This window comes from Sinocyclocheilus grahami, unplaced genomic scaffold, assembly GCF_001515645.1.
Source record: "Sinocyclocheilus grahami isolate Dianchi unplaced genomic scaffold, SAMN03320097.WGS_v1.1 scaffold953.1, whole genome shotgun sequence".
In the NCBI taxonomy this organism is placed as follows: Eukaryota; Metazoa; Chordata; class Actinopteri; order Cypriniformes; family Cyprinidae; genus Sinocyclocheilus; species Sinocyclocheilus grahami.
Genome location: NW_015506132.1, coordinates 277,308 through 291,717, shown reverse-complemented (window position 1 = coordinate 291,717; position 14,410 = coordinate 277,308). Strand labels below are relative to the sequence as shown.

At 35.6% G+C, this 14,410-nt stretch overlaps 2 protein-coding genes across 2 annotated transcripts in view; both read left to right on the top strand.

Annotated features, from left to right (window-relative positions):
* The first annotated feature begins 4,869 nt into the window (after positions 1–4,869).
* On the top strand, positions 4,870–11,084 carry LOC107564652 (hepatocyte nuclear factor 4-alpha-like). Its single transcript, XM_016249788.1, has 10 exons — positions 4,870–5,125; positions 6,774–6,942; positions 7,074–7,168; positions 7,619–7,725; positions 8,228–8,383; positions 8,842–8,929; positions 9,031–9,183; positions 9,274–9,510; positions 9,822–9,947; positions 10,307–11,084. Exons 1-10 carry the CDS (start codon positions 5,011–5,013, stop codon positions 10,447–10,449), a joined length of 1,389 nt encoding a protein of 462 aa, XP_016105274.1. The 5' UTR covers positions 4,870–5,010; the 3' UTR covers positions 10,450–11,084.
* A 1,433-nt stretch (positions 11,085–12,517) lies between these two features.
* The window catches only part of LOC107564663 (alpha-tocopherol transfer protein-like), a 7,581-nt gene continuing 5,688 nt past the window's right edge, over positions 12,518–14,410 (top strand). Inside the window, exon 1 of the mRNA XM_016249798.1 lies at positions 12,518–12,581. Within this exon, the coding sequence (XP_016105284.1) occupies positions 12,528–12,581 (54 nt within the window). The 5' untranslated portion in view covers positions 12,518–12,527. The remainder of the gene's footprint in view (positions 12,582–14,410) is intronic.

Sequence of the window (14,410 nt, the reverse complement as noted above, 5' to 3'; positions counted from 1 at the left end):
AGATAACTGTCTCTGTTAATCGTTACGGAGGAGGATGGTTTTGTCTCTGGTGCCTCTTAAGAAAATGGCTTTGCTTTGGGTTACATAGTATTTCTTTTGAAATCGAACACACTGCTAAAAAGACAAAAATTATTAGTAAAAAATAATAAAAATAAAAATCAGATTTTATTAATAATGCAGTAAATATTAATAAAAACTATAGTATCTCGAAAATGTAAAAATGCAATTTAAATGAGGGAAAAAACTTAAGGTTGTCATAAGAAAGAAAGTGAATTCTAGTTGTTCTGAAAATCTGTCCATTGCTTATAAGGCTTTAGGTCTTAACAAAAGGCCATCATAAAGCCACTAACAACATCATGAATTGCATCGTGGCAGAAATCACAGATTTTGCTTGTAAATTCTCTTCATTTGCACCTGAGTTATGTATTATAAACGTAACAATGCTAGAACATTTGTCAAAGCAGCAGATCGCATGACATGTTTCTTAGCTTCTTGGTGCTGAAAAGAGTTTGATTAGCAAATATTATCATCAGCTGACTAAAATATACAATTAAAGTTAAATATAAACCATCAAAGACGAAATAGAATGAAAATGCCCTGACCGCTTGAAATATTTAGCATCTGACCATTGATTTACACTCGGCGGGCCTAAAAAAAGACCCCCAGGGCTTATGACAGAGGGGAGGGGCATTACCCACGCTTATCAGCCCCTTCACACTTGAATATGGAAAGATACATTTCAGCAGTCATACATTAGGCGATATTAACACTGCAATAGTTTAAAACTACAAATAAATGCCCAATATATATGAAAAAAGGTCATTTCTATTAAGCAAAAATAAATATTTTGCCCTAAAAGGGCATGAGCTGTGTGGTCTGCAGGTTACCAACCAATCTGTTGACAATCTCTTGTGTGTTCACTATGTCGCCATACTCACATATCTGTGCCATCTACCCCAGTCAATCCACAGAGGCTTTTCTACTAGCCTCGAATGTGCTTCAGTAAGCATATTCCTGCTGTTTTCTCCCATTCTTATCAAATATTTAAAATCAAAAGAAAGCAAAATACTCATATTCCCACATAAAACACATTCCCGAGTACTCCAAGAGCATGTTATTCCATGTAGGCCACCGGTTCCCACAACCATGCATTTCTCATCCACCTTTGCAGTGCTACTTCTTATTCCCATTTGGTCAGACAGGTGAAATGAAAAAGAGTCATTGGAGAGAAAGTACAAATAGGCAGTGGTTACAAATGGAGTTTGGTCAGTGGTCGGAGATCCTTATTGTGGAGATAGACAGGACTTTGTTCACAAACTGGAGTTTGAAGTTTCAAAGGGGAAAATAGGCAGAGGAGTTACATCAACCCTCTGACTTTTAGCCCCAGGCAGGCGGTATGGGTGACTGATTATAGGACATGACATCGCTGCCTCATATCACACAGAGAAGACGATCAGAGCAGGACATGTGCTATGCCATATTGTCTTCTGTGATGAGACTCAAAGTACAATTGCACCACACGCATGTAAACATCTGTCTTGCAACGCTGAATAGATAGTGGTGGAAAATTTTGACCCATTGATGCAGGTTATTTTCAGATAGTGAGAGAGCTGCTTTGAATTTTGTTGTGCTAGTCTGGTCTAAGGGTTCGGTCTCTGTGTCATCACTGATATAGTAAGGAACAGATGCTTAAGGGGAGGAGAAATGAGTGGTGGGAGTGTGTAAAAACATTACAAACTGAAAAATCATGCAAAAGTATTACAGGTGAGGTGAATGTTATTGATTAAAAACATTATCTGGACAACAAGGACAGTGTTGGATAATTCATTGCATATCGGCTTCATCATGAAGATTAATAATAAAAAAAATTATAATTAATAATTAAATGGAAATTAAATTTAATTGCACGAGAGGGAAAGTTTAAGTAACTTTTACAAGAGCACATCTTCCGTCCAGTCTGTCAGTTAATATGCGGTCATAAAAGCAAAAACAAAATAAAATGAAAGAAACCATTCAAAAGCATTATGGGTGCGATTAAATGTTAGTAATTAAAAACAATAATGACAGTGTTTGATAATTAATTGCCTTAGATATTAGTTGGTGCATAACATATTTTTTAAAATAAATATGATGATTAATAAATTAAATATAAATTTAATTAAATTTTATAAGAGGGAAAGTGTTTTACAAGAACAAATCTTCCCTTAAAATAAAATATGATAAAATAAAATTTTATACAATCATCTCAACCGAAAGTGTTTTATTAAACTCTACTACACTATAAAGCTTAAAATCAATAAATTTAATAGATTAATCTATACATATTTTATTCAAAATATCCTGTTTTCAAATCAAATAATTAATTTACACTGACCTATGGACTGCCATGTTAATAATAAGTACATGAGTGACACAAATACCAGTTAATGAATACATAGATAAACTAACTGTTTTTTTATTCCACATCATCACTACATTTTGCAGATGTAAATCTGTTAAATAGGTCTGTTCACCAAGAGGCTTTTGCCCATGTGAGGTAATGATCTAATGTAGTTATCTACGCCTGCCTGCTCTGATCGCTGAGGTGTATGTGAGAAAGGGCCATAACTTCACAGATTATACTTTATAGAGGTCATTCCTTAGTTAACAGAATCATGGAGATGTGTGCTGCGATAAGGAATTTAATGGTGACTCTGATAAGATTTGTCCATTGTGAGTCATTCCTGTACACTGATTGTCATTACATTACTCAGGTTAACTGCTGGAGAAGTGAAGTCATCTTGTACAGAAATAAGGAAGACTAATAAGTGTTCCTGATCTATAGGCTATAAAGTCTGCAACTTCTTGCAGATTTATTTTGATATATACCAGTTAAACATCATCCTGCCAGAGCTAACATACAGAGCTAACAAGCTGCTAACATACATTTCTTCTTGTGAACATAATTCACTCGTCTTTTTATTTTTTAATAACTCTATAAATATGCAAGTGTCTATCTTGCAAAACTAGCTATCTTGTACGTTTAGGTGTAGTCATTCGGTGGAGTCATTTAATTAAATCTAAAACAAACATGAAACACTACTGTGACACCCCAGTAATGAAGGAACTCAAACAAACCTGAATTGATTTAAACGGCAAGAATTTTTTTCTAATCAGTGTTTTTGGCATGGCTTCAGACAAAACATCTAGAATTAAATCATATTTTGTATATATATATATATATATATATATATATATATTTATTACCTCACTGACAATTATTTCTTGTTTATATAGTTTATCTGTTCTATGAAAACAACATAACATTTTTTCTTTTTTCTATTTTTTTATATGCACGAAAACATACTAAATACAGATTAAGAATTTTTTTGCAGTGTATTTGTGTACACTTTGTAATGCACAGCACACAAAACGATAATTAGGTTGTTCACTCTGACAGTATAGCTACAGTAGTTCTTCTCTATATAGGCAGGTAGAAATGAGATTTTACAGGCTCAGGGCAGGTCTGAACTGAGGAACGATGACCCATGGTTTGTTCTGTTGCTTTCTACTCTTCAAATATACATATTGTCTGTTTGCCCTGGCCCTGACACTTATGTACTTGAAGTTGGTATTTGCGTAATTGTATCATCAAATTTTCCTGTTTGAGTAACAAATAGTTTTATCCTCTACAAAAAGAGTTAGGAAAGCATAGACTGCTCTACAAATTCAGCATTATGTACAGAGATGATCACCTCCGTTTTTTCCTTTTATCAAGGTGATTTAGAAACTGTTGTGTCAGAATCTTTGCAGAATCAGGCCTACACTCTTAAAAATAAAAGTTTGCAAAAGGGGGTTTCACAGTGATGCTTGGTAAATAGTTCTTAAAAGAACAATTTTCTTCTTTAGTGTGAAGAAAAATTTAATAATCAAAAGAATATTTTGTGCAAAGGAAAGGTTCCATGAATGTTAATGTTCCTAATGGAACCATAGATGTCAATAAAGAACCGTTATTCTTAAGAGTGTAGTTTGAAAGACAAGTCTTGTGTGGAGACAATAACAGGCGTCACCAAACCTTACAAATGTTAGAAATTTTAGTGGAGAAGGAGTAATATAATGTGCAACATAAGAGAGTAATGTTAAAAAAAAAGGTATTCACTGACTGTTAACCGAACTATTTACTAACTACTCATTTTTAGTAGACATATTACATTAAAATGTCCCAGAAACATTACTGTCACTGCATGCATTTATTTTTTATTTAACAGTGAACTTCTGGCAACCACAGCTGCCAGTGTTATTGTGAATTCAGATATTTTACTGCCTTCCAAATGCTAGTTTTGCACAGGTTTGATGAGAAGTAAACAATCTCTTCTGTACAACTGGAACCGAGTTGTGCATCACGTGCACATGCAGAATGTTCAACAGAGCAATGAGCTCTTTTACATAAAGGCCACAAATTTTACTCCGTGTGAGTTATTGCTGTTGTTTATTGTGCTAGAATTAACAGAGATTTAGCAGATACGCAATTTGCATGTTGAAATGCGGACCACTTACATTCAATCTTATACATTAGAGTCAAATATGAGTAAATTTTTCCATACTGTCTAATATGTGTCAAGACTGTGACACAGACAGTCATCTTTCATGACCCCTTAAACCATTGTTGAGGAACTGAGATAGAAAGCATAGTGTTGAGACTGGCTATATTTGTCTAGTAATGAATTTAGGACGTTGAGACAAAAAATAAGACAGTAAACCCCCATGTTTGTCTCAGTCTCTGAAAAAAACAACAACTCTGATTTAGCACTTTAATCATTAACATAAGAGCCATCCCACTTCAGAATGGGGCCGTGCCCTGGGAGGAGGCCCAGACTGTCAATCACAGCAAGCCTCATCTTTGCCATTGAGGACATGGCCCCTGTCACTCAGAGGTGTCTACCCCTCCGAGAGGAGGGGCTTGGCCTATGAGGGGGTGTCCAAACACTTTGGAGAGGACAAGTCTTTCCCCCCAGCATCAGGTAGCTGAGAATGCGTTTGTCCAAACCACTAGTAGACATGGAGATGGCAGACTATAGCGAGGCCTTGGACCCAGCCTACACCACCCTGGAGTTTGAGAACATGCAAGTGCTCGCGATGAGCACAGGTGAGTCATCCGCTCAGACCCGCTGTGAACTTTGAGACCTTTATTGACTTATATAGGCTAGTATATAGTATATGGTCAAGAGTGGGCGGCAGATGTTTAACAGGGTTGATAGGCTTATAGTTAAGTGCCAGTTGGCAAGTTCGTAACCTTTTGCACAGAACACCCAATACTGATTGTAAAAGCCAATACAAAATACATTTTTCAGGAGAAGATAAGAAGCACAGCATGCTCTGTTCTGCAGAAATGGTACTCTACAAGGAGAAGAGGTTCATTCGACTCCTCTTGCTTGTTCTCATACAGTTGGCTTGGGATAAAATGACTTGTTTGGATAGTATTTCAAGAAAAGTTTGACACCAGGATGAATGATTACTGAGCAAAGAGGGTGTCATGTAAATGTTTCGCAGCTAAGTCTCCCATGTCTAGGTTTTGTGCAACAAATTGATATCCAACCAGTATCAACCTGACAAAGTAATCTAATATGTAGGGTAAAGTTATATTTAGGTAAAGCAGTAAGAGTCCAATTTATAAAATGTTTACATTTGAGTTAGATTGACAATAATATATATTATATTTAAATTATTATATATTTTTTGTAATTATGAAACATTATAACCAATATTTAACATTTTTAAATTTTTAAATCACATATAAGCACAACGGTTGTATTATTTTCCATTTAGATGATCACCACATCATCACTCACACTGATGAGCCATTTAAAAACGTTTTGCCTTTGATCATTGCTTGGTTTTTAATGTAGTTATCTGATTAACTATAACATAAGAATGAACATCTAACAACTCGCATATCTTTTGTGAAATTATGAATGTTTAAATGATTTCTGACATCAACAAAATCAAATCACTATCTAGATTATCTTTTTTTTAAAAATCAAACTGACTCATATGAATCATATACATTACTGTTAATTTTTTTTAAAAATTTGTTAAGTAGGTCATCAAGAACACTAATTAGAGTTCATATAATCTAAGATGATCTTGTTGTAGCTTTTGTACAGGTTTAGTACTAATCATGTCTGGATTACTCAGCAAACAGCCCTTCCAGCACATGTTCATGATGATGATTCACTACCAATTGATTTAGCTGTAAATATGTCTTTTTGTGAGTATTTTTCACTCCATGACCTTTCCCCTATTGGTCTGGAATCAGGAATCTGTCTGGTTCAATCTGCAACCGAGATATGAGATATAAAAGAATAGTTAAAAACAGAAATAAATAAAATAAAACACTTGTTCAAACTGACTCATATGAATCATATACATTACTGTTAATTTTTTTTTAAATTTGTTAAGTAGGTCATCAAGAACACTAATTAGAGTTCATATAATCTAAGATTATCTTGTTGTAGCTTTTGTACAGGTTTAGTACTAATCATGTCTGGATTACTCAGCAAACAGCCCTTCCAGCACATGTTCATGATGATGATTCACTACCAATTGATTTAGCTGTAAATATGTCTTTTTGTGAGTATTTTTCACTCCATGACCTTTCCCCTATTGGTCTGGAATCAGGAATCTGTCTGGTTCAATCTGCAACCGAGATATGAGATATAAAAGAATAGTTAAAAACAGAAATAAATAAAATAAAACACTTGTGACACTAAATTCAAGATCCCCCATGATTTCAGACTCCTCGCCAGCTGAGAGTGCCATCATGAATGCTGCCAACCTCTTAGGGGCCCTATGTGCCATCTGTGGGGACCGGGCTACAGGAAAGCACTATGGTGCCTCCAGCTGTGATGGATGCAAAGGGTTCTTCAGACGCAGCGTACGCAAAAACCACATGTATTCCTGCAGGTCAGAAAAAAAGAACACCTCCTTGGCTAACAATGCAAACATAATGCCATAATTCTGCATAAAAGACCACGTTTCCATCCAATTTATCCAACGTCCAAGTAAATCTCTGACTTCTTTATGCTTCCATACAGATTTAACAGACAGTGCATAGTGGACAAAGACAAGAGAAATCAGTGCCGGTACTGCAGACTAAAGAAATGTTTTCGAGCTGGGATGAAGAAGGAAGGTACTTCCTCATGCTGTTAGATTTCATTCATATAATGCTATTAAAGAAGTTAAAAACTCCCTGCCCTGTTTGGGAGATTAGGGGATGTTGCAACAGCAGAGAGAGAGTTAGCAAGAGACATTTTGTTAATGTTCACTCAACAATGCACTGAGGTCTATGTCTGCTTTATGCTGAACAAACAGTTTAGAGCCATCATAACTGCACACTGATAAAAAAGCGCAACCTTGAGGACTCCCCCCTCTCACAAAGTCGGCTAATATGCCTCATCCCTGCTATCTCAATTGGTTGTCAGAACTGGGTGGCATTCACTGCTACTGATAATGAAAGAGTATGTTTCAGTGGTTTACTCAGAGCAGTTTTTTCTGTACTGGTCAAAATACACCTTCTATGTGTATTTGTAATACATTTTAATGTTAATTTGCTGATTAAAAGTGTTCCTCTCATTCACAGCTGTGCAGAATGAAAGAGACAGGATTAGCACCAGAAGATCCAGCTATGAAGACAGCAGCTTACCCTCCATAAACGCACTCATTCAAGCTGATGTCCTTTCTAGACAGGTACACATTGTGATTCTAATCTAGGTTCAAATCACAAGGTGAATTGTGATATATTCTCTTAAATATCTCTAAAATATGTTCTCTTAACCCAGTTCAAAATGCAGAGACAATAAGACATCATTGATTCTCAGACGTAGGTTGATTCATCTGAAAAAAATGTAAACACTGTGACAGCTGTCAACACATTGCCCTGTTTGTTTGATCATCCCAATCAGAACCACATAGCAACACACGCTTAACCAATGGCATTGGTTTGAGCATGACTATCTGGGCAGTGGCAGATTTGGAAACCTGTTCGAAAACAGTCAACACTACTGCAATTTCACTGGGTGTAGCTAGAGGCACAGAAATAACAAATTCACCTTTAAAATATATTACATGATTCATATTTATAACATGAATTGTACATTTAAATCATTACTATACATACAGTATGTATGTGTGTATGCATGTATAATCGTTTAAGAGATATTAAGATTTTCTCCCATATCCTACTATGCAGATCTCATCACCCGGTTCCATCATGAATGGCGACATCAGAACGAAGAAGACAGCCACTATAACCGATGTGTGCGAGTCTATGAAACAGCAGCTGCTGGTGCTCGTTGAATGGGCTAAATACATCCCAGCATTCTGTGACCTTCCCCTGGATGATCAGGTAAGATAAGCACCTCTTATTTAGCTGAAAATGTACTCCCTCAATGTACATTTAATAGATATTAGTGTCAGTTGGCTAAATTTTTTGTCTCAGTAGGAGAAAAAGTTCAGAGATCTTCAGTTTGGGTGGTTAATGTATTTAGATGGCTCAGGTTAGAATATGATGAGATGGTTTGAAAGTTACATCTCTTCTTGAGACATTCAGAATCATTAACATGCTGAGCACTGAGGCATGATAACTGATCAGTGTTTAAGCTGTGGGTGAGAACGCCTCAAACTGCATCTTCTCACACAAACATGCACGTGAATACACACATGCACATTCAGGCATGAACACAGACCTGATTTTGCCTCCATAAATACTTTGAATATGTCTCCATTTAATTTTAGGCGAAAGAAACAGCTATTATGGTTATAAAAAGGACTCTAACCAAACCTATGCATGTTTATCTGTCTCAGGTGGCTTTACTGCGAGCTCATGCTGGAGAACATCTGCTACTAGGAGCTGCCAAACGTTCCATGCTGTATAAGGACATTTTACTATTAGGTAAGTTCAAAAGCACATTGGAAATGTGGATATGACAGACTTCTGGACTCAAGTGCTTTTACTAATGTTTTACCTCACAAAATGTTCCATGTTTCTCGCAGGTAATGATCATATAATTCCACGAAACTGTCCCGAATTGGAGGTGAGCCGTGTGTCTGTAAGGATCCTTGACGAGTTAGTCCTTCCCTTCCAGGATCTCCAGATCGATGACAATGAATATGCCTGCTTGAAGGCCATTGTATTTTTCGATCCAGGTGGGAAATTGCCCTAAAAATGAAACAAAACAGAGCAGAATGTCGAGTGAGTTTTCAAAAAGATCTAATGTGATGGCCTTTCTCACGTAGATGCCAAAGGTTTAAGCGACCCAAGCAAGATCAAACGTATGCGATACCAAGTTCAAGTTAGTTTGGAGGACTACATCAATGACCGGCAATATGACTCGCGGGGGCGGTTCGGCGAGCTACTTCTTCTGTTGCCGATGCTGCAGAGCATCACCTGGCAAATGATCGAGCAAATCCAGTTTGTTAAATTGTTTGGAATGGCGAAGATAGACAACCTGCTACAAGAGATGCTTCTAGGAGGTAACTGATTTCTGTTAATAAAGCGAAACTTTGTAGACAAGTGCAAAGTCATGGTTATTAGACAGCACTGTATGTAAATGACCCTTAACTTTGGATAGCTGTCAAAAGGTGCAATATCTGAGATGCATGATAAACATCTAGGAATAGCTTGTCATAATCTTGAAAACTGAGATAAAAAAGGCAGCCTATACACTCCGGTTTCTTAATAACCCTACGTAGTTCATATAGACTGAAAAAACAAGTTCCTACTTGATTCAGATTTGTAAATGATCTTCCCAATCAGAGATTTAATGACTCTCTTTTTCTGTCAGGTTCAGCTAATGAAGCTCCTCATGCCCATCATTCTCTACACCCACATCTGGTCCAGGAGCACCTCAGTAACAATGTCATAGTCACCACCACAAACATGGCCACTCCAATTCACAATGGCCAGATGTGTAAGTAACGCTATCTTCTTGAACTGAGTGAATGAAAATTTGTTATAATGGAGAACCGAACAGAAAATATAGGTCCTTAAAATGAGAAAACCAGGTAGTCAGGGACAAACAGGCTTGTTGGAGTAATCCTTGCCAGAATCGTAGAAACTAATCAGGCTTATTTTGTCAAAGAAGGCTACTGTAATGCTTTTCTGCGCTAATGCCTTTAGAAATTTCATAAGCATGCTTATTTCGTGTCAACCAATGGTTTCTTTCTTTTGCATGTTATCATGCTATGCAAATTATGCTTATTTAAGGTTCCATAATTCCCCTATGTGGACCCTTGATCTAATGTATCCTCTTGCTCTTTTTCTAAAAAGCCACTCCGGAAACTCCAATCCCATCTCCGCCGACGGCCTCAGGTTCTGATCATTACAAAATGGCTCCGGGTGTTATAGCCACAGTGCCCAAGCAACCAAGCTCCATCCCTCAACCAACCATCACTAAACAAGAGGCCATCTGAGTGCACAGAGAAACACAGCTCAAGTTTATTTTTTTTTAACTTGGTACTATTAATAGACTGTGCTAAGCGTGACAATTCATTCTCATAGGCATCTGGACACAGTAACAATAAACATTTATATTCCCCAGCTGTTAAATTTAAGCTTTTTAGTAAAGACACTGTGAAATTGTTCAGAATTTCCTATTTTAAGAACTTTAAACCAAAATAGTTAAGTTTAAAGGTGTGCAACAATCACACTTTAAATATATATGTTCATCCCATCTCATTTGTTTGCTGTATGTATGTTTTAGAACGAACTAGTGGTGCATATTTATACTACCCAAGGAGTCACAACAGCATATAACACCATGTAATACAAAGGTTATGCAAGTTTTCTTCTCCTTTCAAGGAGAGTTTGAGTTCCATAAATGTTACAGCAGGCCTGAATATGATCAGATGTTTGTTTTATTGTACAGTATTTTAACAGCTTGCTACTGGCTCTTATAGTACTTTTATGATATCCTGAGAGAATACATAAAATTTTGTGCCTTGGAAATATTGTTATTTACCAAAATGCTGGTAATTATGTGCATTTCATATTTTTCTGTATGTGCCATTCTTACATTGTAAATATAACGATTTCCTTTTATCATAAATGGATTTAGTCTATTCTAATTCATGATTTTAGGATAAAAAACTAAAAAATTTGTTTCCTGTTCAACCCCTTAGCTGTAACTAGATAGTGATGTGTATGTATGCATACAGTAAGAGAATGTCACACTCATTTATAGTTTTACATATTGGTCATTCACTGCCCCTTTACAATTACTTATAATTTCAAACTTGCAATGTGAACATATTAAATGTCAAGGCTATATTTTTACATAAAAGTGTGCTGTTGTTTATTTCCATTAATATCTCTATAATTATAATTTAGAATCTTATCTTTAGGTCACACAAGCTGCTGCTATAATGTACATTTTTAAACAGCATCCACCATCATTTCAGTAGGTGGTCTGAGCAAACATCTCAATAAGCCTTTTTATTTGGAAGATACAGTTGTTATATACTCTGCTAGAAAATCCAACTTAAACCAGTCTTAAATGGTTTGTTGGTCTGAATTTGGACAGGTTTTGGGCACGTATCTGATCAGGCTAGAAGACCAGCTAAATCCAGGCAATTTAGACTGTTTTTTATTTCCCCCCAGTAGGCAGTTAAATTGTGATCATGCATATCCATTTCCTTCCAAATGTAAAGTCTTATTCAATGGCAAAAGTTTTTCAGGGCAACTTTTCAGGCTCATAATCATCTCCAGCCGTAAAACCTGCTTCAAAACAAGATGATAAAAGTAAGTGTACGTGGCAAAGAATGGTCAAGGATTTTTTAGTGCTGTTGGAGGTGTGTGCTTCTTAACACTGATAACAGACAATAAAACAATTCATAAAGCAGGCGCCTTACTGATAGTTTCTAAGAAATCTTTGTCAGGGAATGATATAACCAGATGTGCCAGTTATTGAATGATTAATTAATCACATCTATAATTCAATAAACCTGGTGTCAAGTTGCGTTCAAGATATAGTTCAATATTTTTTTATTTCATAATGGTTTCAAACACCTAGGGTACTTTCGATGGGACAGAAAGTAATAAAGTGAAGCCTATTAACAGCATATGGAAAGTAAAAGTCGATTTTTATAACCAAAACCAACGCCACTTTCGCTTAATGCAAAGATACCTCCTTAACTGTTACCTGTCCTGTACCGCGTTTATAAACAGGTTACCGGTTAACACTCCCTGAGTCTGCTGCAATTGGCCAAAAAACACATAGCCCCAAGCAGAAACTGAGGATATGCGGATATTGCATAACTGATCTGCCACAATGAGGGACCAGCCATTATTTAAAATTGGAATTTCTCTGGATTTACAAATCATTGGGAACTTTTGGAATAACAAAATTACACAACTGCATAAAATATATAACGCTATGCAAGTAGTTTTTGGATATTTTATTACGTAAATCTTACATATTGTACCTTTAAGGGAAACAGCCTGATTAAACGTGTCTAGCGTCATACATCATACACATGATACCGAGTGACCAATGGTAGAACGGCTTCTCGCTGTACACGGAACTGATTGCGGATTTCTTTGGCAGGTTGGTAATATTTCTGTTCGTTTTTATATGAAGGGCATCAACTTTTAAACGTTTAAAAATTGTAATCATTCAGCATTTTAAAGTACCATGCCTGGCTTTCATATATTTAATGACAGTACTTCATGAACACCACAGTAGCTCCAGGAAGAATATGAGTCCTTTTACAGTTGTTCTTCATAAAAGATCCTGCTGTATGTAGAAAATACTGTAGAAAACAATACCATCATTACTTTCATTTAATAGTCACCAGGAAGATGGACATTGTCATTGTATAAATATGAACATGATATCTGCAATATCTACATTTACCAAAACATTGATTTTCACACTAGATATAATATATATATGAAGAGTTTGGTTCCACAACGCTATAAATCCATTTTGATTAATTTGAATAAAAATGTGTTTTCTTTACCAAGAAAGTGGCAAGATGAAAACCACTATTTTCTGTTTCAAACTTTCACATAGCATCTTTAGGTTATATTAACATTAAAAATTCTAATCCAGATTTTGATTTTCAAAGAGTTATTATAAAATTGTATTATTTTATAATACAATTTTATATTATAAAAAATGCAATAAATCCACTGAATCAATATAAAAGTTATTTTTCATATTGAAACTGTTGAAAATACACAACATAGTAAGTTGATCCATTTACATTTAGTCATTTAGCAGACGCTTTTATCCAAAGCGACTTACAAATGAGGACAATAAAAGCAGTCAAAACTAACAAAAGAGCAACAATATATAAGTGCAAATGACAAGTCTCGGTTAGCCTAACGCAGTACACGTAGCAAGGTGTGTGTATATATATATATATATATATATATATATAATACACACACACAAACAAAGAAAAACAAGTAGAAACAATAGAAAAAATAGAAAGCTAGTTTTTGTTTTTTGTTGTTTTTTCAAATAAAGAATTTAAAACTCTTTTGTTAGTTTTGACTGCTTTTATTTTCCTCATTTGTAAGTCGCTTTGGATAATACTACTAAATGACTAAATGTAAATGTAAATGCTGCTCCATCTGAAAGCACGTGATGGAGATTTACTGTTCACAGAACAGGCTTTACTGACGAGATGGATAAAAGGATAAAAAGCGTCTGCTAAATGACTAAATGTAAATGTAAATGCTGCTCCATCTGAAAGCACGTGATGGAGATTTACTGTTCACAGAACAGGCTTTACTGACGAGATGGATAAAAGGATAAAAAGCGTCTGCTAAATGACTAAATGTATTCCAAGCGGCAACCTCCCGGTCTCTCTCGCTTGAAGCCAATACAGAAGTGACTAAAACTGCAATTCATCGACTGACCGCTAGAGGCCTTTACAGTAGAAAACAAATATGTTTACAGCCTGGTACAAAAGTGCTTTTGGTCTATATAGGTAATTTTGCCCTTCATGACAACTGTGAGGAGGGTGAATTTTTTTTTATAACTCATCCGTTTCTGCTACATTCATTTAGTTGACTAGTGCTATACGCTGTATTAACAAAAATATAAATGGCATAAATAAAAACACTTACACTGACAAGCTACTCAATATCGCGTTCATAATCGAATGCGACTCATCTGTGATTATGAGCGCGATATTGCAGTGATCTATGGCTCTGTGTATTAAATGACTAAAAACACGTCTGTTCCAGCTTTATTTGACCCTCTAACTAACCCTTTCTATTCTATTTTAATTCTACTTTATCTATATCTTTAAAAAAAAAATTTATAAAAAAAACAACAAACAAACACTAGCTTTCTATTTTTTCTATTCTATCTACTTGTTTTTCTTTGTGTGTGTGTGTGTGTGTGTGTATAATATATATATA

Excerpts from the sequence above, each read along its gene's own strand:
- LOC107564652 (XM_016249788.1), top strand. The coding sequence starts at position 5,011 with ATGCGTTTGTCCAAACCACTAGTAGACATGGAGATGGCAGACTATAGC. Across the intron at positions 5,126-6,773 it reads AGTGCTCGCGATGAGCACAG|ACTCCTCGCCAGCTGAGAGT; the intron begins GTGAGTCATCCG and ends CCATGATTTCAG. Across the intron at positions 6,943-7,073 it reads AACCACATGTATTCCTGCAG|ATTTAACAGACAGTGCATAG; the intron begins GTCAGAAAAAAA and ends GCTTCCATACAG.